Raw genomic sequence first — 25,807 nt, 5'->3', positions numbered from 1 at the left:
TACTTGTTGCAAAATAAATGAGAAAACACCAAAAAGTAAATAAAAATCACCTGCTATTTCACTAGTGTTAATATTTTGGCATATGTCATTTGAGATTTTTTTTCCATACATATATATAATTGTAGATATGAAATTGAGTTTTAGAAATATAATTATGAATCTTTTTTAATATTAAGGCTTAAAAATAGTCTGGCAAAAATTCTTGATACTTTGGGTAAAGCTTTAAAATAATAACATGTTCCGGTCTTGTGAAATAGAACTTTTAGTTCTGTTCTGATACAAACAGAAAGGCTGGGTGCTATGGCTCATGCCTGTAATCCCAGAGCTTTGGGAGGCTGATGCAAGAGAATTGCGTGAGCCCAGGAGTTTGAGACCAGCCTGAGCAACATAGGGAGACCTCCTTCTCTACAAAAAATTAAAAAATAAAAAATTAGCTGGGCATGATGGCATGCGCCTGTAGTCCCAGCACTTTGGGAGGCTGAGGCAAGCAGATTGCTTGAGCCCAGGAGTTTGAGACCAGCCTAGGCAACATAGTGAGACCCCAGTCTTTCTCTCTATATATTACACACACACACACACACATATAGATAGATAGATAGATAGATAGATAGATAGATAGATAGACAGACAGATAGATAGATAGATGGATAGGATATTACATATATATATATTTAGAGACGAGGGTCTCACTATGTTGAGTATATATGTATATATATATGTGGGTGTGGGTATATATACCCACACACATACATGTAAACTATATAGATATATTACAGGTAACTATAGCATCTGTCCCAACACTCTCTAATATACATGTATATGATATACATATATACACGTGTAGTATACGTATATGTATATTAGAGACAGCGTTGAGACAGATGCTGTAATTTGTATGTGTATATGATATATTGCTTTAGATAAATAACACTTATTTTGTGTATAATCAGAGACAAATTTAGAAAACTTAGAAAAGCATAAAAATAAAGATTGCTTATAATTCTGCGGGTAGATCACTTGAGATCAGGAGTTCGAGACCACCCTGGCCAACATGGTGAAACCCTGTCTCTACTAAAAATACAAAAATTAGGCCAGGCCTGGTGGCTCACACCTATAATCCCAGCACTTTGGGAGGCTGAGGTGGGCAGATGACCTGAGGTCGGGAGTTCAAGACCAGCCTGACCAACATGGAGAAACCCCGTCTCTACTGAAAATACAAAATTAGCTGGGCGTGTGCATGCCTGTAATCCCAGCTACTTGAGAGGCTGAAGCAGGATGATTGCTTGAACCTGAGAGGTGGAGGTTGAGGTGAGCCGAGATCGCACCATTGCACTCCAGCCTGGTCAACAAGAGCGAAACTCCATCTCAAAAAAAAAAAAAAAAATTAGCTGGGCATGGTGGCAGGTGCCTGTAATCCCAGCTGTTTGGGAGGCTGAGGCAGGAGAATGGCTTGAACCCGGGAGGCAGAGGGTGCAGTGAGCTGAGATTGAGCCTTTGCACTGCAGCCTGGGTGACAAGAGTGAAACTCTGTCTCAAAAACAAACAAACAAAAATCTTGTATAACAAAAACTATACCCAAGCCTCATACAGTAGCCTGCTTATTGGAAACAATAACAGTTCATACTAATAAAAATATTGGGGCCGGGCGCGGTGGCTCATGCCTGTAATCCCAGCACTTTGGGAGGCAGAGGCGGGCGGATCATGAGGTCAGGAGATCAAGACCATCCTGGCTGACACGGTGAAACCCCATCTCTACTAAAAATACAAAAAAATTAGCCGGCATAGTGGCGGGCGCCCGTGGTCCCTGCTACTTGGGAGGCTGAGGCAGGAGAATGGCGTGAACCCAGGAGGTGGAGCTTGTAGTGAGCCAAGATCACGCCACTGCACTCCAGCCTGGGCCACAGAGCAAGACTCCGTCTCAAAAAAAAAAGTTGACATTTCCTAGAGTATGTTGTCATGCAAATATAACTAAACTAGTTCAGACTAGCCAGAAAGAGGAAGAAATAGTAACAGGCATGAAATGATCATGATTTAGCATGATTTAGTTAAGTTTAGAAATATGGGACAAGTCAGATCGTGTCATTCCAGTAACAACACATTTATTGAAGTCAGAGGACTCAAGAAAAAAGGGAAAGTTGGTTATTAAATAATGGTAATATCTTAAACTCTTACATTCTTAAAAGGCTTTTTTTTTTTTTTTTTTTTTTTTTTTTAAAGATTCAGGGTCTCAGCTGGGCACTGGCTCATGCCTGTAATCCCAGCACTTTAGGAGGCCGAGGCAGGTGGATCACCTGAGGTCAGGAGTTTGAAACCAGCCTGGCCAACATGGAGTAACCCTGTCTCTACTAAAAAATACAAAATTAGCCAGGCATGGTGGCGCATGCCTGTAATCCCAGCTCCTCAGGAGGCTGAGGCAGGAGAATTGCTTGAACCCAGGAGGCGGAGGTTGTGGTGGGCTGAGATCGCACCATTGCACTCCAGCCTGGGCAAAAAGCGAAACGCCATCTCAAAAAAAAAAAAAAAGATACAGGGTCTTACTTTGTCACCCAGGCTGGGGTGCAGTGACGTGATTATAGCTCACAGTAACCTCGAACTCCTGGGCTGAAGCAATCTTCCCACTTCAGCCTCCTGAGTAGCTGGGACTACAGGCACATGCCACCGTGCCTGGCTAATTAGAAAATATATATATTTTTTGTAGAGATGGGGTCTTGCTCTGTTGCTCAGACTGGTCTTGAACTCCTGGCCTCAAGTGATACTCTCACCTTGGCTTCCCAGAGTGCTAGGATTACAGACCTGAGCCATCCTGCCTGACCTTAAAAAGACCTTGTGTTTAAGACTACAGCTTTCATTAGGTGGGAGAGACAGTCCAGAATAGAGAAGTATGTCAAGGACCTTTATGATTTCATGTTGTTTTATAAACATGGAGAATAAAGGGATTATGTTCAAGAAGTGCATAGCCTTGGAGGTAATAAATAATCAGTAAGTACTGGGAGACCTGGGGAATGGTGGCTCATGCCTATATTCCCAGCACTTTGGGAGGCTGTGGCAGGAAGATCACTTGAGCCCAGGAGTTTGAGATCAGCTTGGGCAATATAGGGAGACCCCATCTCTGCAAAAAATTTAAAAATTAGCTGGGTATGATGGCAAGCATGTGTGCTCCAAGCTACTTGGGGGGCTGAGGTAGGAGGATCATTTGAGCCCAGGAGTTCAAGATTACCGTGAGCTATGATCACACCACTGGACTCCAGCCTAGGAGACAACGACGAGACCCTGTCTCAAAAAAAAAGAAGAAAGAAAAGGAAAAGCAAAGAAACTGCTGGGAGAGATGGGAGAGATCTATGACCAGAGCCTATCAGATGCTCCCTTAGACTGTGCTCTTTGAGCACAGGCTCATTGTGTAGTCACACTCTAGAATGCTGGGGTGGGAGATGAGATAACTGGATAGAGAGCCTGTAAAACAGATGATAATTGACTAAGACAAAAAGGTAGCAACAGCACGTTACTCCCTGCAGTGGCCTGACAACTGAATCAGCTCCTTAGCCAGGGTCTCTGCACATTCATCTTCAGATGGAGTTTTTTTCAAGCTGTTCATTCACAAGGTCACGAAAAATATGCATGCCAATCACCATGGAGGTGAGTGCTTCCTTTCTTTTTGTTTTTTATTCTGCTAAGCATATTTACATTCACATACTTTGAAAATGAAGAACTTTGAGACATTGACAACTAGGGGCTGCTCCAAATAGGGCAATGATCAGGGCCTAGGACTCTTGGATACTTTTGTTGTTACATGACTTGAGGGCATATTATGGCATGGTAGGGGCTGAGATATCCCTAAAAAGTTGAAATTTTGTAAGGAGCCAATTTTACTTTTGAATATCATCCAGATTATGAAATGGCAACGAAGTAGTAACTTTGCCCTATTCCTTCATCTACTTTTTTTTTTTTTTTTTGAGACTGAATGTCACTCTGTCACCCAGGCTGGAGTGCAGTGGCGTGATCTCGGCTCACTGAAACCTCTGCCTCCTGGGTTCAAGCAATTCTCCTCCCTCCTGTGTAGCTGGGATTACAGGCGCATGCCTCCACACCTGGCTAATTTTTGTATTTTTAGTAGAGACGGGTTTCACTATGTTGGTCAGGCTGGTCTTGAATTCCTGACCTCGTGATCCGCCTGCCTCAGCCTCCTAAAGTGCTGGGATTTTACAAATGTGAGCCACCGTGCCCAGCCTCCCTCATCTACTTTTAAAGTATTGTCTTTTACCCCCACCTGTTATATCTCCCTTTTTACCATCCTTCTCCTGACCTTCCCTGGCAGCTCACTGTCTCATCCCCATCCACCTCCTGTGTGTACCCACACACACACACACACACCCCCTACCACCACCACCACCACCAGTTACCATCAGTTACCGGGCCTTGGCAAGGTTCTGCTATGCGTAGAGCCAGAGTATAAACTGGTGTTTCCCTCAATTCTCAGCAGTGGCCAAACTGGAATCTTTAAGCAGGACCCTACGGAAGGTTTGAGTTTGGCAGAAGACAGGTTCCAGCAACCAGATTGTCAAGGTGACAAGTTGTCGGACGCTCTCTTTAACTTAGATTTGCCTGTAGTGTCACTCCATATGGCAGACACTTTCTCCTTCTGTCCCTTTTTCTTGCTGCCTCCCCTGCTTTATTCTTTATATCTCTCAAGAAACAAAACATGAGAGATATTGAAACCTCCTTTAGTTCTCTTTAATAATTTATCCATTCCCAGAAAGAAACAAAGTTCTAAAGTTAGTGTACCTTGTTTCTCCTCCAAGTTTTTATACTTTAGTTATAGGCTGGCTGTGCTGGCTCATGCCTGTAATAGCGCTTTGGGTGGCTGATTTGGGACAATCACTTGAGGCCAGGAATTCAAGACCAGCCTGGGCAAATATGGAGACCCCATCTCTCCAAGAAATCTAAAAAATAAAAATTAGCCAGGTGTAGCAGTATGCGCCTGTAGTCCTAGCTACTTGGGAGGCTGAGGTGAGAGGATTGCTTGAGCCCAGGAGTTCTATGCTGCAGTGAGCTAGGATCACATCACTGCACTCTAGCCTGGGCACTAGAATGAGATCCTGTCTCTAAATATATATGTGTACATATATGTATGTATACATATATATAAATAAACAGAATCTATAGTGTTGCTTTTTAAAATATTGGCATAAGTGGTATATTTTTAATATATATCCTTTTGCTTCTTGCTCTTTTACTTTTTTTTGAAGATTTTCTGTGTGTATTAATGCTAATAATTCTAGTTCATTTTTATCTGTATGTCATTATATGAATAAATCATAATTCATTTATTAATTTCCCTATTGATGAATATTTGGGCTGTTTCCAATTTTTTTGACATTATAGAGAAGGTTGTGATGTTTACATCCTTGAACAACACAGGTTTGAATTGTATAGGTCCACTTATACATGGCTTTTTTTTCAATACATAAATTGGATTTTTTTTTTTTTTTTTTGAGAAAGGGTCTTGCTCTGTCACCCAGGCTGGAGTGCAGTGGCAAGAACATGGCTCACTGTAGCTCAAGTGATTTTCCTACCTCAGCCTCCGAGTAACTGGGACCACAGGCATGCACCACCAGGCCTGGCTATTTTTAAAAAATTTTTTGTAGAGACAGGGTCTCACCATGTTGCCCAGGCTGGTCTCAAACTCCTGGGCTCGAGCAGTCCTCCTACCCCAGCCTCCCAAAGTGCCAGGATTACAGGCATGAGCCACCACACACAGTCAAAAAGCTTTTGGAGATTTGTAGCAATTTGAAAAAACCCACAGCGGGGCAGGATGGCTCATGCCTATAATCCCAGCACTTTGGGAGGCCAAGGCAGCCAGATCACCTGAGTTCAGGAGTTTGAGACCAGCCTGGCCAACATGTTGAAACCGTATCTCTACTAAAAATACAAAAAATCAGCCTGGTGTGGTGGCGTGTGCCTGTAGTCCCAGCTACTCAGGAGGCCAAGGCAGGAAAATCACTGGAACTCGGGAAGTGGAAGTTGCAGTGAGCCGAGATCGGGCCACTGCATTCCAGCCTGGGTGACAGAGCAAGACTCTGTCTCAAAAAAAAAAAAAAAAAGAAAAAGAAAAAAACTCGCAAATTATGTAAACTAGAACTATTGGAAACATTCAGAAAAAGTTAGGTATGTCATGATTGTATAAACTATATGTAGACATTAGTCTATTTTATCATTTACTAACATAAAATATACACAAATCTATTACAAAAAGTTAAAACTTATGCACACACTTATAGATCATACATGGCACCATTCATGGTTGAGAAAAATGTAAACAAATGTAAAGATGCAGTATTAAATCTTTTTTTTTTGAGACAGAGTTTCGCTTTTGTTGCCCAGGCTGGAGTGCGATGGCACGGTCTTGGCCCACTGCAACATCCGCCTCCCAGGTGCAAGCGATTCTCCTGCCTCAACCTCCCGAGTAGCTGGGATTATAGGCGCTCGCCACCACGCCTGGCTAATTTTTGTATTTTTTAGTAGAGATGGGGTTTCGCCATACTGGCCAGGCTGGTCTCAAACTCCTGACCTCAGGTGATCCACCAGCCTCAGCCTCCCAAAGTACTGGGATTACAGGTGTGAGCCACTGCGCCCGGCCCTGAACAGGTTTTAATGCAGACAAAAGTGCCCTATTCTAGGGGGAAAAAAAAACAAAACCTGCCACAAAGGACATATTAGTAAGGAAGAGAAATGAGTACCAGAATTTAAGGCAGGAAGGGATGGGCTAACTCTGTTTTGTGTAAATGCGGCCAGGTTTCTGATCAGGACTGCCCTATCTTTAAAGTTGCAAACCCCTAAGCTTTGAAAGGAAATGAAAAACACCAGCTGCCAGTGTTTTGATTGTACAGCAAGAAGGCCTAGATAATGAGAACACTTTTTCTGGATTGGTTCCATCTACGCTTTGTCCCTGAAGTCACAAAATACCTTGCCTGTGAGAGACTGCCTTTCAAAGTTCTTTTGATATGGACAATGCCCCTGGCCACCCAGAACCCCAGAACTTCAGTATTGAGTTAAATACTGAAGGTGTCTAAGTGGTCTACTTGCCCTCAAACACAGTATTTCTGATTCTGCCTCTAGATCAGGGGGTCATAAGGACCTTTAAGGTTCATTATACATGGTACTTTATGGAACAGATTGTCAGTGCTGTGGAAGAGAATCCCAATAGATGGAACATCATACAAGTCTGGAAGGATTACATCATTGAAGATACCATTGTTGTTATAGAAAAGGCCAGAGGCAGCCGGGCGCGGTGGCTCACGCCTGTAATCCCAGCACTTTGGAAGGCCGAGGTGGGCGGATCACGAGGTCAGGGGATCGAGACCATCCTGGCCAACATGGTGAAACCCCGTCTCTACTAAAATACAAAAAATTAGCTAGGCATGGTGGTGCGCGCCTGTAGTCCAGCTACTTGGGAGGCTGAGGCAGGGGAATCGCTTGAACCCGGGAGGCGGAGATTTCAGTGAGCTGAGATTGTGCCACTGCACTCCAGCCTGGCGACAGAACAAGACTCCATCTCAAAAAAAGAAAAAAAGAAAGAAAAAGCCAGAGGCCACGCGTGGTGGCTCACACTTGCAATCCCAGCACTTTGGGAGGCCAAGGCAAGCAGATTGCTTGAGCTTAGAAGTTCAAGGCTAGCCAGGCACAGTGGCTCACGCCTGTAATCCCAGCACTTTGGGAGGCCAAGGTGGGTGGATCACCTGAGGTCGGAGTTTGAGACCAGCCCAACCAACATGGTGAAACTCCATCTCTATTAAAAATACAAAATTAGCCAGGTGTGGGGATGCACGCCTGTAATCCCAGCTACTTGGGAGGCTGAGGCAGGAGAATCACTTGAACTGGGGAGGCAGAGGTTGCAGTGAGCCGAGATCACACCACTGCATTCCAGCCTGGGCAGCAAGAGTGAAACTCCATCTCAAAAAAAAAACAAAGTTGAAGGCCAGCCTGGGCTATTGGGGGAATCCCCCAGTATTTCAATGTAGGTTCTTTTCTGTTTTCCCTAAGTGTTGGCCAGTCTGAGAAATAAAGGGAAAGAGTACAAAAGAGATAAATTTTAAAGCTGGGTGTCCGGGGGAGACATCACATGTCGGCAGGTTCCATGATGCCCCCTGAGCCGTAAAACCAGCAAGTTTTTATTAGCGATTTTCAAAGGGGAAGGAGTATACGAATAGGGTGTGGGTCACAGAGATCACATGCTTCAAGGGCAATAAAATATCGCAAGGCAGATGGGTAGGGCAAGGTCACAAGGGTAGGGCAAGGTCACAAGGCCAGGGCGAAACTAGAATTGCTGGTGAAGTTTCATGTCCCACTGTGCGTGCATTGTCATTGATAAACATCTTAACAGGGTTCAAGAGCAGAGAACTGGTCTGACTAGAATTTGCCAGGCTGGAATTTCCTAATCCTAGCAAGCCTGGGGGCGCTGCAGGAGACCAGGACGTGTTTCACCCCTATCTACAACTGCATAAGGCAGACAGACACTCCCACAGTGGCCATTTTAGAGTACCCCCCACCCCCGTCCCCCGGGAATGCGTTCTTTTCCCAGGGCTGTTAATTATTAATATTCCTTACTGGGGAAAGAATTCAGCGATATTTCTCTTACCTATTTTTGGCAATGAGAGAAATATGGCTCCGTCCTGCCCAGCTCCCAGGCAGTCATACCTAATGGTTATCTCCCTTGTTCCCTTGAACATCACTGTTATCCTGTTCTTTTTTCAAGGTGCCCAGATTTCATATTGTTCAAACACACATGCTTTACGAACAGTTTGTGCAGCTAATGCAATCATCACAGGGTCCTGAGGCAACATACATCCTCAGCTTACGAAGATGACGGCATTAAGAGATTAAAGTAAGGACAGGCATAGGAAATTATGAGTATTGATTGGGGAAGTGATAAATGTCCATTAAATCTTCACAATTTATGTTCAGAGATTGCAGTAAAGACTGGCATAAGAAATTATAAAAGTATTAATTTGGAGAACTAACAAATGTCCATGAAATCTTCACAATTTATGTTCTTCTGTCATGGCTTCAGCAGGTCCCTCCATTGGGGTCCCTGACTTCCCTCAACACTGGGCAATATGGTGAAACCTCAATGCTACAAACAGTACAAAAATTAGCCTGGGCGACAAAGCAAGACTCCGTCTCAAAAAAAAAAAAAAAAAAAAAAAAAATTAGCCAAGCATGGTGGCATGCATCTATGGTCCCAGCTACTTGAGAGGCTGAGGTGGGAGAATCGCTTGAGCCTGAGAGGTGGAGAATGCAGTGAGTTGAGATCACGCTACTGTACTCCAGCCTGGGTGACAGAATGAGACCCTGTCTCAAAAAATAAATAAATAAAAAAAATAAAAGACCTTGAAAGCCATGAAGCTGAAAACAACAAATTTCTGCTGGAGAAAACTGTGTAGAGATGTTGTATATGACTTCACAGGATTTACAACAGAGCCAATCAAGGATCATTACAGAGATTATGAATATGACCAAAAAAAGGTGGGTCATAGGATGAAGGGTTTCAAGGTATGGATTTTGGAGAAATTTAAGAACTAGTAGACACCACACCAGAGTAATTAGCAGAAGACAACTCGATGGAGATGAATGCTTCTGAACCAGTGCCAGGCAATGAGGAATATGTAGAAGAAGCAGTGCCAGAAAACAAATTGACATTAGACAGCCTGGCAGAAGGGTTCCAGTTATTCAAGACTGTTTTTCACTTCTTTTTTGTCAGGAACTATTCTGTGATACGCACACTTTAACTAAAGTAAACAGTGGAAGAAGGATTGGTACTGTATAGAAACATTTTTAGAAAAATGAGAGCATAAAAAGTCAGACAAATTACCATGTATTTCTGTAAAGTTACGTCAAGTGTGCCTGCCTCCCCTGCCTCCCCTTTCACCTCCTCCACCTCTTCCTTCTTTGCCACCCTTGAGATGGCAAGACCAACCCCTCCTGTTCCTCCTCGTCCTCAGCCTACTCAACAAGATAACAAGGATGAAGACCTTTATGATGATCCACTTCCACTTAATGAATAGTAAATATATTTTCTCTGCCTTATGAATTTCTTAACATTTTCTTTTCTTTAGCTTACTTTATTGTAAGAATACAGTATATCAGTGGTCCTTGACCTTTCTGGCACCAGTGATTGGTTTTGTGGAAGACAATTTTTCCATGTATTTGGGATGGTTTTGGGATGATTCAAGCACATTACATTTATTGTGCACTTTCTATTATTACATTGTAATATATAATGAAATAATTGTGCAACTCACCATAATGTAGAATCCGTTGGAGCCCTGAGCTTATTTTCCTGCAACTAGATGGTCCCATGTGGGGGTGATGGGAGACAGTGTTAGATCATCAGGCATTAGATTCTCATAAGGAGCACAAACCTAGATCCCTTGCATGCTTAGTTCACAATAGGGTTCATGCTCCTATGAGAATCTGATGTCACTGCTGATCTGACAGGAGGTGGAGCTCAGGCAGTGCAATGGGGAGTGGCTCTTAAGACAGATGAAGCTTTGCTCTTACCTGCCACTCACCTCCTCCTGTGTGGCTCGGTTCCTGAGAGGGCACAGACTGGTACCAGTCTGTGGCCCAGGTGTTGGGGACCCCTGCAGTTTATAATATAACATACAAAATATGTGTTAGTTAGCTATTTATGTTATCAGTAAGGCTTCTGGTCAATAGTAGGTTGTTAGTAGTTAAGTTTTGGGGGCATCAAAAGTTATATGTGGATTTTTGACTACACAGTGGGTTGGCACCACTAACCCTTGTGTTGTTTGAGGGTCACCCGTACATCTCTGCACATGTCCTTTTGTGTATATGACCATGTTTGATAGTTTATTTAGAATATATATATACATATATATATACACATATATATATGTGTGTGTATGTATATATATGTATATATATATATATATATATTTTTTTTTTTTTTTTGAGACAAGGTCTTGCTGTCACCCCGGCTGGAGTACAGTATTGTGATCATAGCTAACTACAGCCTTGACCTCCTGGGCTCAAGCCATTCTCCTGCCTCAGCCTCCCGAATAGTTGGGATTACTGGCACATGCCATCACACCTGGCTAATGTTTTTATTTTTTTGTAGATATGCAGTCTTGCTATGTTGCCAGGGCTGGTCTCAAACTCCTAGGCTCAAGCGATCCTCTCACCTCAGCCTCCCAAAGTTCTGGGATTACTGGCATGAGCCACCACCACTGCCTTGGTTAAGATCCTTTAGGGGTATAAGGTGCAAACCCATCCAATATAGCTTAAACCAGAGGCAATCCAGGGATGTCTCAGAATTTACAAATACATACAGCTAGCACCAGAAATCTAAGGCCCCAGCCTTAGATTATATCTATATGTAAAATTGCTGTAGGGTAAAATTGCTGTAGGGTAGACACCTCTTAACTTTAGTAGAAATTACCAAAGTATTCTCCTGGTAGTTGTTCCAGTTTATATGCCTTACCAACAGTATATGTTGATTCTTGTGGGGCACGGTGGCTCATGCCTGTAATCCCAGCACTTTGGGAGGCCGAGGCAGGTGGATCACTTGAAGTCAGGAGTTCGAGACCAGCCTGGACAACATGGTGAAACCCCATCTCTACTAAAAATACAAAAATTAGTGGGGCTTGGTGGTGCACACCTGTAGTCCCAGCTACTTGGGAGACTGAGGCAGGAGAATTGCTTGAACCTGGGAAGTGAAGGTTGCAGTGAGCTGAGATCGTGCCACTGCACTCCAGCCTGGGCGGGCGATAGAGTAAGACTCCGTCTCAAAAACAAAACAAAATGAAAAAAACAGTATGTGTTGGTTCTTAGTTATTTCTCTGCATCCTGGCCACCACTTAGCATTATCTGACTTTACATTTTTGCCATTCTGATATGTATGAAATAGTATTTTATTGAATTTAATTTCCATTTTCCTTTTCTATCGTAGCACCCTATTTGTTTCTTTTATAGCACCTATCACAAGCTATTATTACAGGTGGATTTGTTTCTGTGTTTATTGTGTGCCTCCCTATCTAGAACATAATCTCTGTGAAGACTGGGATCATATTTCTCAGGTTTACTGTTTTATCCCCACAACTCAGACCAGGGTCTGGCATGGAGTGGCATTCAATAAATAGATGTTTAATGAATGAACCAGGGTCGGGAAGTGAGTCCTTTAATCAGTCTGACATTACTGTAAGAGAAATACAGAAATAGGAAGTTATTTCTTTATCTTCCTCCTATCCAAACCTTATGCTTTATTTATTATATTTTTTTGAGACAGAGTCTTACTTTGTCACCCAGGCTGGAGTGCAGTGGTGTCACAATTTTGGCTCACTGCAACCTCTGCCTCCCGGGTTCAAGCGATTCTTCTGCCTCACCCTCCCAAGTAGCTGGGATTACAGGCACCTGCCCTCATGCCTGGCTAATTTTTATATTTTTGTAGAGACAGAGTTTCACCATGCTAGACAGGCTAGTCCTGAACTCCTGACATCAGATGATCTGCCCACCTTGGCCTCCCAAAGTGCTGGGATTACAGGCATGAGCCACCGCGCCTGGCCTATACTTTATTTCATAGCCAGTTCACAGTACCTGATTCTAGTCTTCATTTCTTAACGTTCATTTTTCAAGGCTTTGAATAGACTTGTCTAGGAGGTAGTAGTAATAGAAAATAACAGAAATATTGAGTCACACATGGTTTGATTTGATAGGGATGGCTATCGGCTCCAGCCTAGGGCCTGTAATTTGAGATATACTGATGTCCAATTAGCTTAAGATTGTCTTCTGGGGCCCAGATTAGAGAAGAAACCAAAGCTCTGATGAGGTTCATTATTAGATAGGAAATTAAACTGGAAGCCTTTTGCCTTTTTTGGGATTCTCATTGACAGAGTTAATCTTGTCTTACCTAATGTAAGGCTTTGTGAGATAGATACAGGCTTCATCAACAGAAATTCGCTAGGCTAGGAATGGTAATTTTTTTATTTTTGAGAAATATAAAACTTGAGCACGACTAGAATAAATCTCAGTTAACTTTTCAGTAGTCCCCTTTTTTTTCCACCCGACCACTCTTAGTGCGGCATCTACTCTCAGCAGCTCGGTGCATCTTTTGTCTGCTTTATTCAGTTCCTGAGCTTTGCTCGGTGCATCTTTTGTCTGCTTTATTCAGTTCCTGAGCTTTGCCCGGTGCATCTTTTGTCTGCTTTATTCAGTTCCTGAGCTTTGCTCGGTGCATCTTTCGTCTTCTTTATTCAGTTCCTGAGGTTTGCTCGGTGCATCTTTCGTCTGCTTTATTCACTTCCTGAGCTTTGCTCGGTGCATCTTTTGTCTGCTTTATTCAGTTCCTGAGCTTTGCTCGGTGCATCTTTTGTCTGCTTTATTCGGTTCCTGAGCTTTGCTCGGTGCATCTTTTGTCTGCTTTATTCAGTTCCTGAGCTTTGCTCTGGCTACATCTTTAACTTATTGGCTTGGTTAAGATCTTTTAGGAGTAGAGGGTACAAACTCACCCAATATAGCTTAAACCATAGGCAATCCAGAGATGTCTTACAACTTACAAGTATACACAGCTAGCACCAGAAATTAGAGTAGTGGAAATGCCTACTAAAATCTCCCAAGTTGATTCCTCTTTTGAAGAGGAGAGCCAAGCTGAAGTTAGAATCTCTTAGTTCCAATTACAGGCCGGGCGCGGTGGCTCACGTCTGTAATCTCAGCACTTTGGGAGGCGGAGGTGGGTGGATCATGAGGTCAGGAGATCGAGACCATCCTGGCTAACACAGTGAAACCCCATCTCTACTAAAAATACAAAAAATTAGCTGGGCGTGGTGGCAGGCACCTGTAGTCCCAGCTGCTTGGGAGGCTGAGCCAGGAGAATGGCGTGAACCCAGGAGGCGGAGCTTGCAGTGAGCCGAGATCGCGCCACTGCACTCCAGCCTGGTGACAGAGCGAGACTCTGTCTCAAAAAAAAAAAAATCTCTTAGTTCCAAGGGAAAGGTGCTGACCCAGCCTGGGCCAGATGCCTCCCTGACTCCAGTAAGCTATGGCCGTAAGTTTATGTTCCACAAACATGGTAGCCAAGATCCACCCCTGTAACGTGTGGATGACACAGAAGGACAGCTCCCAGGAAAGAAGGGATCCTAGGCAGATACACCCATAGGTGTCTGGTGAAATTATCTACTGAAATTAATTATAAATTATCTGAACATGTGTTCAGAAGCTCCAAAACCTCTGATTTTTTACCCAGCAACTTCTTCTTATCTTCCATTTCCTTTTTTCCCCACAAGTCTTACCTGGTTCCTTACCCAATTTGCTGATTTCCTTTCCATAGCCAATTGCAAATGTATTCTCAACAGATCCCTGGGCTCGTAAGTGAGCTTTGGAGATAACAAGGTGTGTTTTGCTCCCTATGTATTTTTCTGGAAGAATTGGAAAGTAGGAATATTATGTATTCTCTAGCATCTCTCTGGTGTGCATTTATTTTATTTTATTTTATTTTTTGAGACGAAGTCTTGCTCTGTCACCAGGCTAGAATGCAGTAGCACGATCTCGGCTCACTGTAATCTCTGCCTCCCGGGTTCAAGTGATTCTCCAGCCTTAGCCTCCTGAGTAGCTGGGATTATGTGCGTGTGCCACCATGCCTGGCTGATTTTTTATTTTTAGTAAAGACAGGGTTTCATCATGTTGGCCAGGCTGATCCTCAAAGTCCTGACCTCAAGTGATCCGCCCACCTAGGCCTCCCAAAGTGCTGGGATTACAGGCGTGAACCACCACGCCCAGCCACATGTAATTTATTAATGTGTCCTGCCCCAGCTAATGGGAAAGGGCAGTAAAGCAGGTATTGTGAAACTTTGGCAACCTGAGAAGTTCATTCTGCTTTTTCTGAGAACTTACATTCTCTTGTTACAGGAACATGATATAGAAACAACTCATGGTGTGGTCCATGTCACTATAAGAGGCTTACCCAAAGGAAACAGACCAGTTATACTAACGTATCATGACATTGGCCTCAACCGTATGTATTTTATTTTACACCTTCCCTTCTTATCATACTTGATCTTTGTACGTTAAAAACCAAACAACAACAATATTCTAATAGAGCAGAGGTTTCCCCCTCTCTGTGGTAACTTTCCCTCCTTGTTCCTACATTCGTTAATGGTATAAAGTTCCTGGGAAGTGTGCAGGGGAATGTATTCTGGGGATACTGGAATCACATCTCGCCTTCATGTCTGCTAAAGGATTGCAAATTATACAATGAACTGCTTAAGAAAGTAGAACTGAAATCCATGTTTTCAAGCCTGTACTTTGTTTTTTTTTGTAATATGTTTCAGGTTAGAAAATTCAGAGTTGGAACTTAACTTTGTTGTGAGCTCTTCAATGAATTAGTAAGAATTCTTGCTAGAGCCTGTCACCAGTGACTTTAAGTGGACTTTTCTAGATGGTAGTGTAAGATTCTGGCCCCAGCCATAGACACACAGAGTCTGCATACATGTGTTTTCTTTCACGCTGCTCTGGCTTTCATAGATGCCCTGCATTTGAGGCCACAGTTGAGTGTTAAAGCTTTTGTAGCTGCCTTGGCATGAGAAGTGATTTAAGCAGGTATACAAAGAGGGTAGAAGTGGAAGCAGCAGCCCCTCCCTGCACTCTGGCAATTTTGCCAAGAGACAAACTCCAGTGTGGTGAATGTGAACAGCTCAGGACATTCACTCTACCTGTGCTCTTGGGGTATAATCAGTGTCTGTTTGTGAGATAGAGGAATAATGTCCATGAGAAATGACAGCATTATGGGTGTAAGATTATTTTGTGCAATAATCGGAAACCACCAAATATTAACAAAGTAATTTCTACTTTGCAGACATTATTTAGAATTAAGAATTGTTTTCAATATGTATCTCAATATGAGATGTCTTATATTCAGCCTTTAGGGCAGCTTGAATCAGACAGATTGTTCAGACACCTCACTTTGGTGGAATGGTGGTTAAAAAGCAGGGAAAGAAGGTGATAATAGGCATTGACTGAGTAGAGGAAAATTGGGGAGATATGGAGAGCCTGTGACTTATGGGTATTTTTATTCTTATAGATAAATCCTGTTTCAATGCATTCTTTAACTTTGAGGATATGCAAGAGATCACCCAGCACTTTGCTGTCTGTCATGTGGATGCCCCAGGCCAGCAGGAAGGTGCACCCTCTTTCCCAACAGGGTAAGGCCACAAAAAGATCATCTGGGAGACGTGCACTCAGTAGAGCAACTGGCTGAGCTCCAGTGGGAGAAGTGGTGTGTGCTTCCTTTTGATTTTATTACCGTCTATAGGTTATGCTTATTGACCAACCATCCTCATATTTTCTCTCCTTGGGCTGAGAGGACTGTTATGTACAGTTTTTTGGGGGAAACTGTGTGTTTTCCCATATCCAGGAATGGCTCTCCATAGCAGGTGCCTGCTTTCCTGTAATCTCAAGGTGTAAGTGTCTGGAACATCTACTCCTCACTGTCTTTATCTTTCCCTTCCTTATCTGTTTGAAAGCTGTCATTTTTTAGCAAGGTGTGGTGACTCACACCTATAATCCTAGCACTTTGGGAGGCAAAGGCAGTAGGATTGCTTGAGCCCCGGGGTTCAAGACCAGCCTGGATAACATAGGAATACCTTGTCTCTACAAAAAATTGAAAAATTAGCCAGCCAGGCATGGTGGTGTTCACCTGTGGTCGCGTCTGCTTGGGAGGCTGTGGTGGGAGGATCACTTGAGCCCAGGGGATTGAGGCTGCAGTGCCTGGAAGACTGAGCAAGACCCTGTCCCCAGAAAGAAAACAAACAAACAAAAAAAAACTGTCATTTTTGTGTCCTTCCTCAAAACTCCCAACTACCTAGGCCCAAATTCAGATCCCTCTGAGCTTTCCTGGGAGCATCTCCCCATCCTTAGCTCTCAAACTAGTAATGGAAATTTGACTATCTGTGTAACTGTTTATTCTGAGAGGCTGTCCTGGCAGATAGAGGTGTGGGGTGATTGATTGGCTTTGGCACTCTCAGCTTCCTCCTACATCTGCTTCGCAGGGCAGAGTTATAGGCTCCCTACCTGTTTGTTCCCTGGACGGGTGCTTATTGAGAAGACCTTAGAAGGAGTGAGCGCACACTCTGTGGAATGCTAATTCTTCCCCTCTCCTTTCACTTATCTCCAGAGCCGCCTTTGGCCAGTGACTGCTGGGAAATAGACAATTGCAGACAAATAATAGCTAATATTTAAATAGTACTCAAACCGTGTTCCAGACCCTGCTTTAAATGCTTTACATTTGTTAACTCATTTACTCCTCACAACCCTATGGGATAAGTTTACTATTATTCCCATTTTATAAGTGAGGAAACTGAGGCCCAGAAAAATTAAGTAACATGGCTAACATTACATAACAAATAAGTGGCAGAGCTAAGATTTGAACCCAGACAGTCTGGTGCCAGAATCTGACTCTAAAATGCAAATTGGCCAGTGGTCAGTTTATATCCAACAAGATTTGTATCCAGTTCCTTTTTTCTATTTTGTGGACAAATGGTTCCACAGCACACCATCCCCTTAAGTGTTCAGGCAGAGGCAGGCTGACTTCCCTGTCAGATGTAGAACAGATCCTGCCTCATATATAAGTGGTCATCTTAGGATCAATTCCCTCTTCAATTCTGTAATACTTTTTTTTTCTTTCTTGAGATAGGATAGTGCTTTGTTTCCCAGGCTGGAGTACAGTGGCGTGATCATGGCTCACTGCAGCCTCAACCTCCTGGGCTCAAGTGATCCTTGCATCTCAGCCTCCCTACTAGCTGGGACTACAAGTGTGTGCCAACACGCCTGGCTAATTATTGTTATTTTCTGTAGAGACAGGGTTTTGCCCTGTTGCTCAGGCTGGTCTCGAACTCCTGGGCTCGAGCAATCTGCTTGCCTCAGCCTCTGAAAGTGTTGGGATTACAGGCGTGAGCCAACGCTCCCAGTCGGATGCTTACTACTTTTCTAGGAATTCTGATCTGGGTCTGTTCCTGGGCCTGCTCGAACATCTTAGGATCAGATGGTTCATATTATGAACCAAATTCAAATACAATAAAATAACCATGCCAGGCACAGTGGCTCACACCTGTAGTTCTAGCACTTTGTTAGGCGGAGGTAGGAGGATCACCTGAGGCCAGGAATTCAAGACCAGCCCTGGCAACGTAGCGAGACTCCATCTCTACAAAAAATTGAAAAATTAGCCAGGCATGGTGGCATGCGCCTGTAGTCCCAGCTACTCAGAAGCCTGAGGCAGGAGGATAGCTTGAGCCCAGGAGTTCAAGGTTACAGTGAGCTATGATTTCACTACTGCACTCCAGCCTGGGTGACAGAGTGAGACCATGTCTCTTAAAAAATTAATAATAATAATAATAATAATAATAAAATGTTAAAAATAACTATGTTATTCTATGCCTAAGTGAAACAAATAAGCATTCATGCTAAGGGTTTGTAACTGTGTGCCCATACCTAGAAAAGCTTTATTTTTGCATTTAGTTGCCTAAATATAGCAGTAGACCAAGACCCACTTTCTGAGTTGACCCTTACTGCCGGAGGTTTACTGAGCCTGGACTCCAGCTGAAGAGATTGTTAGAGGTTTGGAAATACCCTAAGAGAGAACCATGTTACTAGTTCTTTTCATGTGGCACCCTCTGGTCCCAAGGGCTGCTTGTTAGGATATAGAAACCGTGGATTATTTTACTTTCTCCTTAGCATGGCAGTTGTAGAGAGTTACACAATATGCCACAATCATTTTCAGGTACCACATCACCTCCTTTGAGCCTTTGGTAAAAGGAAATGCTTTTATCTAAGATTTTTTTTTTTTTTTTTGAGGCGGAGTTTCACTCTTGTTGCCCAGGCTGGAGTGCAATGGCATGATCTCCGCTCACTGCAGCCTCCGCCTCTCAGGTTCAAGCTATTCTCCTGCCTCAGCCTCCCAAGTTTCTGGGATTACAGGCATGTGCTACCACACCCAGCTAATTTTGTATTTTTAGTAGAGATGAGGTTTCTCCATGTTGGTCAGGCTGGTCTCGAACTCCCAACCTCAGGTGATCTGCCCACCTCGGTGTCCCAAAGTGCTGGGATTATAGGCATGAGCTACCGCGCCCAGCCTTTTATCTAAGACTTCTGGACCTTTCCAGCTGTTCTAGCAACTGGGAATTGTGAGTGCTTTCTAATTCAGGAGATATCCTTCTGGATTGCAGGTATCAGTACCCCACAATGGATGAGCTGGCTGAAATGCTGCCTCCTGTTCTTACCCACCTAAGGTAGGTTCATTCTGCAGTCTTTCATGCAGTTTTTATTGACTTTCTATGGTGAATTCTTTAGTGTCTGTTTCAGAGGATATGATGGTTAGGAAAAATATTATCACTGTCCTCCTAGAGCTTAGTGGGGTAACAAGTAAGCAAACAAATAATAAAGTTCTATAAAATAAGTCAGTGGGGGTGTTGTGATAGAGAATAAGGGCGGGATCTACATTAGTAAGGCGAGTTAGGGAATTCCTCTCTAGGAAGGTGGCACACACGCTGAGACCTAGAAGATTTAAAAATCTACCTTGAGCTGGGCCAGGTGGCAGGAAGATCACTTAACAACAGCAGTTCAAGGCTACAGTGAGTTGTGATCCCACCCCTGCACTCCAGCCTGAGTAACAGTGACACCCTGTATCTAAAAAATAAAAATAAAGCTGTTTAAATTTTTTTTAAAAACGTTCATCTCACTGAGAAGAGAATGGTTTGGAGAAGAATCAGAGAGAGAAAGCAGGGAGAACAGTTAAACTATTAACAATAGTCCAGGCAAGAGATAATGATAGCATGGTACTGGATGCTGCTGTTGGGGGTTGATTGAAGTAGGTAGTAGTAGGTAGATGGATATATTCTGGAAATAGACTCCACTGACTTGCTGATGGGTTGGATACTGACAGCTACCAAGGATAACTCCCAGGTTTCAGTTATATATATTTTTATATGTGTGTGTGTGTGTGTGTACATATATGTGTGTGTGTATATATATATGTATATATACATATACATATACATATACATATACATATACATATACATATACATATATATACATATACATATATATACATATATTTATTTATTTATTTATTTGTTTTGAGATGGAGTTTCACTCCATCACCCAGGCTAGAGTGTAGTGGTGTGATCGCAGCTCACTGCAACCTCTGCCTCCCGGGTTCAAACGATTTTCCTGCCTCAGCTTCCCATTTAGCTGGGATTACAGGCACAGGCCACCAAGCCTGGCTAATTTTTTTTGTATTTTTAGTAGAGATGGGGTTTCATCATGTTGGCCAGGCTCATCTCGAACTCCTGACCTTCAATGATCCACCTGCCTTGGCCTCTAAAAGTCCTGGGATCATAGGCGTGAGCCACTGCCCCCGGTCTCAGTTATATTTTATTTAACCATTAAAACCAACTTGAAAGTAGTTGGTGGGATCCTTGTTTTTTTTGGTTTTGTTTTTTGTTTTTTTTTGAGACGGAGTCTCACTCTGTCACCTAGGCTGGAGTGCAGTGGCGCATTCTCGGCTCACTGCAAGCTCCACCTCCCGGGTTCACGCCATTCTCCTGCCTCAGCCTCCCAAGCAGCTGGGACTACAGGTGCCCGCCACCACGTCTGGTTAATTTTTTTTGTATTTTTAGTAGCGACGGGGTTTCACCGTGTTAGCCAGGATGGTCTCGATCTCCTGACTTTGTGATCCGCTCGCCTCGGCCTCCCAAAGTGCTGGGATTACAGGCGTGAGCCACCGTGCCCGGCCTTTTTTTTTTTTTTAACAGGTGCACGCCACCATGCCCGGCTAAATTTTTGTATTTTAGTAGAGACGGGGTTTCACCATGTTGGCCAGGATGGTCTTGATCTGCTGACCTCGTGATCCGCCGACCTCGTGATCCACCTGCCTCGGCCTCCCAAAGTGCTAGGATTATAGGCGTAAGCCACTGCGCCCAGCTGAGATCCTTGTTTTATAAATAAGGAACTGAGGCTCAGAAAGTTAGGGGAAAGAAAAAAAAACGCTTGCCCAAATTCTCACATCTAATAAATATCAGAGCCAGGATTTCAACCCAGGTTGTATGCTTTCAATTATGCAATGCTGCCTGCAAATGAAGTTGACTCTGTCAGTTGTCGTTATGTCCCATTCACAGCCTGAAAAGCATCATTGGAATTGGAGTTGGAGCTGGAGCTTACATCCTCAGCAGATTTGCAGTAAGTATGTAGAGGATTAGCCTCAACATCCTTGAGGCAGTGCCTGGGTCACAGCTATTACTGCTGTGTTAAATGACCAGGCAGTATTCTGGGCCTTATGTCAGTTTTTCTGTAACTTCTGTCAGCTTTAGATACAGGTTGTATAAAGCCTAGCTTTGTACTTAACAATACCTGAAAAATCACAAATGGGGACAGTATATCATCAACAAAAAGCAAGTCCTAGATGCTGCTTATAATGGAATTTTGTACGGCCATTAAAATTAAGTTTACGAAAAGCTTTATAATGATACATGGTTTGCATACATTATAATGTTAACCAAAAAGTTAGAATATAGATTGACATAAAGTTTGTCATAGCCATAGGAAAGGACTGGAAGAAAATGTACCAAAAAATATTAATGGATTGATATGTGGTAAGATAATGTGAAATTTTATTTTCTGCTTTTTATAATTTCTCTGCTTATCAAATTTTCTATCATGAATATAATCACTGTAGTCAGAGAAAAAAAGTAAGCCAGGGACCAGGCACGGTGGCTCATGCCTGTGATCCTAGCACTTTGGGAGGCCGACACGGGTGGATCACCTGAGGTCAGGAGTTCAAGACCAGCCTGGCCAACATGGTGAAACCCCGTCTCCACTAAAAATACAAAAATTAGCTGGGCGTGGTGGTAGGTGCCTGTAATCCCAGCTACTCAGGAGGCTGAGGCAGGAGAATTGCATGAATCCTAGAGGCCGAGATTGTAGTGAGCCGAGATAGCATCACTGCACCAGCCTGGGCAACAAGAGCGAAACTCTGTCTCAAAAAAAAAATTAAATTAAATTAAATAAGCTAGAGAGCTAGAGCTCCTATTATAAAAAATTTTTTTTTTTTTTTTTTTTTTTTGAGATGAAGTCTTGCTGTGTCGCCCAGGCTGGAGTGCAGTGGTGCAATCTCGGCTCACTGCAACCTCCGCCTCCTGGGTTTAAGTGATTCTCCTGCCTCAGCCTCCTGAGTAGCTGGGATTACAGGTGCCCGCTACCACACCCAGCTAATTTTTGTATTTTTAGTAGACATGGGGTTTCGCCATGTTGGTCAGGCTGGTCTCTAACTCCTGACCTCGTGATCCACCCTCCTCAGCCTCCCAAAGTGCTGAGATTACAGGCATGAGCCACCGTGCCCGGCCAGACATTATTATCATTATTTTTTTTTAATACGTCCTCAGTGATAGGAGAGTCTTCTGAGGATGATACAGACTGTTCAGATGGTTTCAGAAAAAAAAACTTCAGAAGCCTCTGTTGAGAACAAAGATATATGAGCGTGGAGCAGCTGCTTGTGCCGAGGGCACTTTCCCAATGAGGAAGATCCACCATGAATTGAACAACTGCATATAGATCTTTGCAAGACAAGATAATTTGATAGTAAAATAAGTAATTTGATAGTAAAACCAGAAACTGGTTTCCAGATGCTAAGTCAGATTTCAAGAGCTATTTTTCCACATGTTCTCCCTCTTTGTAGTCTTACTCTCAAATGTGAGGCATTAAGGCATGTAAGTAAGAATTGATCAACCATGTTCCAACTGTTCAGAAGAACTGTGGGAGTGTAGCTTTCATACTATTGTCTTTGCCTCATCTTTCAGCTCAACCATCCAGAGCTTGTGGAAGGCCTTGTGCTCATTAATGTTGACCCTTGCGCTAAAGGCTGGATTGACTGGGCAGCTTCCAAAGTAAGTACCACATGAAGGTGTCCATCGGCTTATCTTGGCCCATCTCAAAACAGCTTACCAGTTTTTCATTGAGGTATATATAAAGTTAAGGGTAAAAATGTTAAGTATATAGCTTGAAGAATGTTTACATATAAAATCACCATCCAATCAAGATATAGAATGTTCCCAGCTCACTAGGGGATTCCGTTGTATCTTTTCCTAATTGATACTTCCTCTCCTTCCCAGAAATTACCTGTTCTGACTGTTGTTACCAGAGATAAGTTTTATCTGTTTTTAAACAGTTTTATCTGTTAAATTGGAATCATAGAAACTGTATTTTTTTTTTTTTTTTTTTTGAGATGGAGTCTCACTCTGTTGCCCAGGCTGGAGTGCAGTGGTGCGATCTCGGCTCACTGCAACCTCTGCCTCCTGGTTCAAGCGATTCTTCTGCCTCAGCCTCCCGAGTAGCTGGGACTACAGGTGTGTGCCACCGCGCCTGGCTAATTTTTGTATTTTTAGTAGAGACGGGGTTTCACCGTATTGGCCAGGCTGGTCTCAAACTCCTGACCTCATGATTCGCCCGCCTTGGCCTCCCAGAGTGCTGGGATTATAGGCGTGAGTCACCGTGCCCAGATGAAAATGTATTCTTCTCTGTCTGGTTTCTTTTTTTTTTTTTTTTTTTGAGATGAGTCTCGCTCTGTTGCCCAGGCTGGAGTGCAGTGGCACGATCTTGGCTCACTGCAACCTCCACCTCCCGGTTCAAGCAATTCTCTGCCTCAGCCTCCCGAGTGGCTGGGATTACAGGTGCCCACCACCACGCCCAGCTAATTTTTTTGTATTTTTAGGAGAGACGGGGTTTCACCATCTTGACCAGGCTGGTCTTGAACTCCTGACCTTGTGATCCACCCGCCTCGGCCTCCCAAAGTGCTGGGATTACAGGCGTGAGCCACCGCACCCAGCCTGTCTGGTTTCTTTTCTTTCATCACGGTGTCTGTGAAACTCATCCAAGTTGTGTGTAGCAGTAGTTCTAAATTACAGTTTGGGCTGGGCACGGTGGCTCATGCCTGTAATCCCAGCACTTTGGGAGGCGGAGGCGGGAAGATCACCTGAGGTCGGGAGTTCGAGACCAGCCTGACCAACATGGAGAAACCCCATCTCTACTAAAAATACAAAATTAGTCGGGTGTGGTGGTGCATGCCTGTAATCCCAGCTACTCGGGAGGCTGAGGCAGGAGAATCACTTGAACCTGGGAGGCAGAGGTTGCAGTGAGCTAAGATCGTGCCATTGCACTCCAGTCTGGGCAACAAGAGCAAAACTCCATCTGAAAAAAATAAAAATAAATAAATAAATAGATAAATAAATAAATAAATAAATTACAATTTGGCCAGGTGTGGTGGCTCACGCCTGTAATTCCAGCACTTTGGGAGGTCAAGGTGGGCAGATCACCTGAGGTCAGGAGTTCAAGACCAGCCTGGCCAACATGGTGAAACTCCGTCTCTACTAAAAATACAAAAATTAGCTGGGCGTGGTGGTGGGTGCCTGTAATCCCAGCTACTCGGGGGGCTGAGACAGGATAATCACTTGAACCTGGGAGGTGGAGATTCCAGTGAGCTGAGATCACACCATTGCGCTCCAGCCTGGGTGACAAGAGTGAAACTCTGTCTCAAAAAAAAAAAAAAATTGCAATTTAACAGGAGTTCTAAACGGTTCTTTAGTAACCTATTGTGTGAATACACAGAACGAGTTGTTTCTGTTATTTGGATCTTATGAGTAAAGCTGCTGTGCATATTCCGTATGTCTTTCAGTAGACATACACATTTATTTCTCTTGGGTTTATACCTAGGAGTGAAATTGCTGTGTCATAGGGCATTTGTATATTTAGCTTTAGTAGATATAATCAAACAGTTTTCCAAAGTATTTGACCAAGGCCAGGCATGGTAGCTCACGCCTGTAATGCCAACACTTTGGGAGGCTGAGGTGGGAGGATCACCTGAGGTCAGGAGTTCAAGACTAGCCAGGCCAACGTGGCAAAACCTTGTCTCTACTAAAAATACGAAAATTAGCTGGGGTGTGGGGCATGATGGTACACATCTGTAATACCAGCTACTCAGGAGGCTGAGGCAGGAGAATTGCTTGAACCCAGGAGGTGGAGGTGGAGGTGAGCCAAGATCGTGCCACTGCACACCAGCCTGGGCAACAGAGCGAGACTCGTCTCAAAAAAAAAAAATAAATAAAGTAAATGAAAATGTCTTCAAAGTATTTAACCATTTACACAACAGCAGTGTGTGAAAGTTTCAGTTGCTCCACATCACCAACATTTGATATTATAAGTACTTTTAATTTTAGTAAAAGACAAGCAGTTTTATTTGTGATATTAGTTTGTTTTTATGTTTTCCATTACCAAAATAGCTTTAGTCATTAACATAAGAATTTTTAATTACATCATCTTTTAAATGTTAAGCTATGCTTATAGATAGATAATCCCGTTGTTGTTGTTTGTTTGAGACGGAGTCTCACTCTTGTCGCCTAGGCTGGAGTGCAGTGGCATGATCTTGGCTCACTGCAGCCTCCGCCTCCCAGGTTTAAGCAACTCTCAGCCTCAGCCTCCTGAGTAGCTGGGATCACAGGTGCCTGCCACCATGCCTGGCTCATTTTTGTATTTTTAGTAAAGACGGTGTTTCACCATCTTGGCCAGGCTGGTCTTGAACTCCTGACCTCGTGATCCACCCGCCTCAGCCTCCCGAAGTGCTGGGATTACAGGTGTGAGCTACTGCACCCGGCCAATCCTGGGTTTTAATTTGCATCTCCCTAAGGGGCAGTGATGTCAAGCGTCTTTTCTTGAATATCCTCTTGTGAAGTGTTTGTTCAAGTCTTTTGCCCTCACC

The 25,807-nt window shown here is 43.4% G+C and overlaps 1 protein-coding gene across 7 annotated transcripts in view; it reads left to right on the top strand.

Moving 5' to 3' along the window:
- The window catches only part of NDRG3 (NDRG family member 3), a 94,505-nt gene that overhangs the window by 42,525 nt on the left and 26,173 nt on the right, over positions 1-25,807 (top strand). For 4 of the 7 annotated variants that reach the window (XM_031004845.3, XM_031004843.3, XM_031004846.3 and 1 more), the window contains 5 exons: positions 14,917-15,022; positions 16,088-16,208; positions 19,227-19,289; positions 21,180-21,240; positions 22,857-22,943. In XM_031004845.3, the coding sequence (XP_030860705.1) occupies positions 14,917-15,022; positions 16,088-16,208; positions 19,227-19,289; positions 21,180-21,240; positions 22,857-22,943 (438 nt within the window). Of the gene's footprint in view, positions 1-3,435; positions 3,634-14,916; positions 15,023-16,087; positions 16,209-19,226; positions 19,290-21,179; positions 21,241-22,856; positions 22,944-25,807 lie in introns of those variants that run through there. The other 3 variants (XM_055373467.2, XM_055373466.2, XM_031004847.3) reach the window with 3 other exon arrangements.

The sequence above is a fragment of the Gorilla gorilla genome, chromosome 21 (assembly GCF_029281585.2).
Source record: "Gorilla gorilla gorilla isolate KB3781 chromosome 21, NHGRI_mGorGor1-v2.1_pri, whole genome shotgun sequence".
Lineage (NCBI taxonomy): Eukaryota > Metazoa > Chordata > Mammalia > Primates > Hominidae > Gorilla > Gorilla gorilla.
The sequence above is the reverse complement of the archived record's forward strand: the minus strand, read 5'-3'. Positions and strand labels throughout refer to the sequence as shown.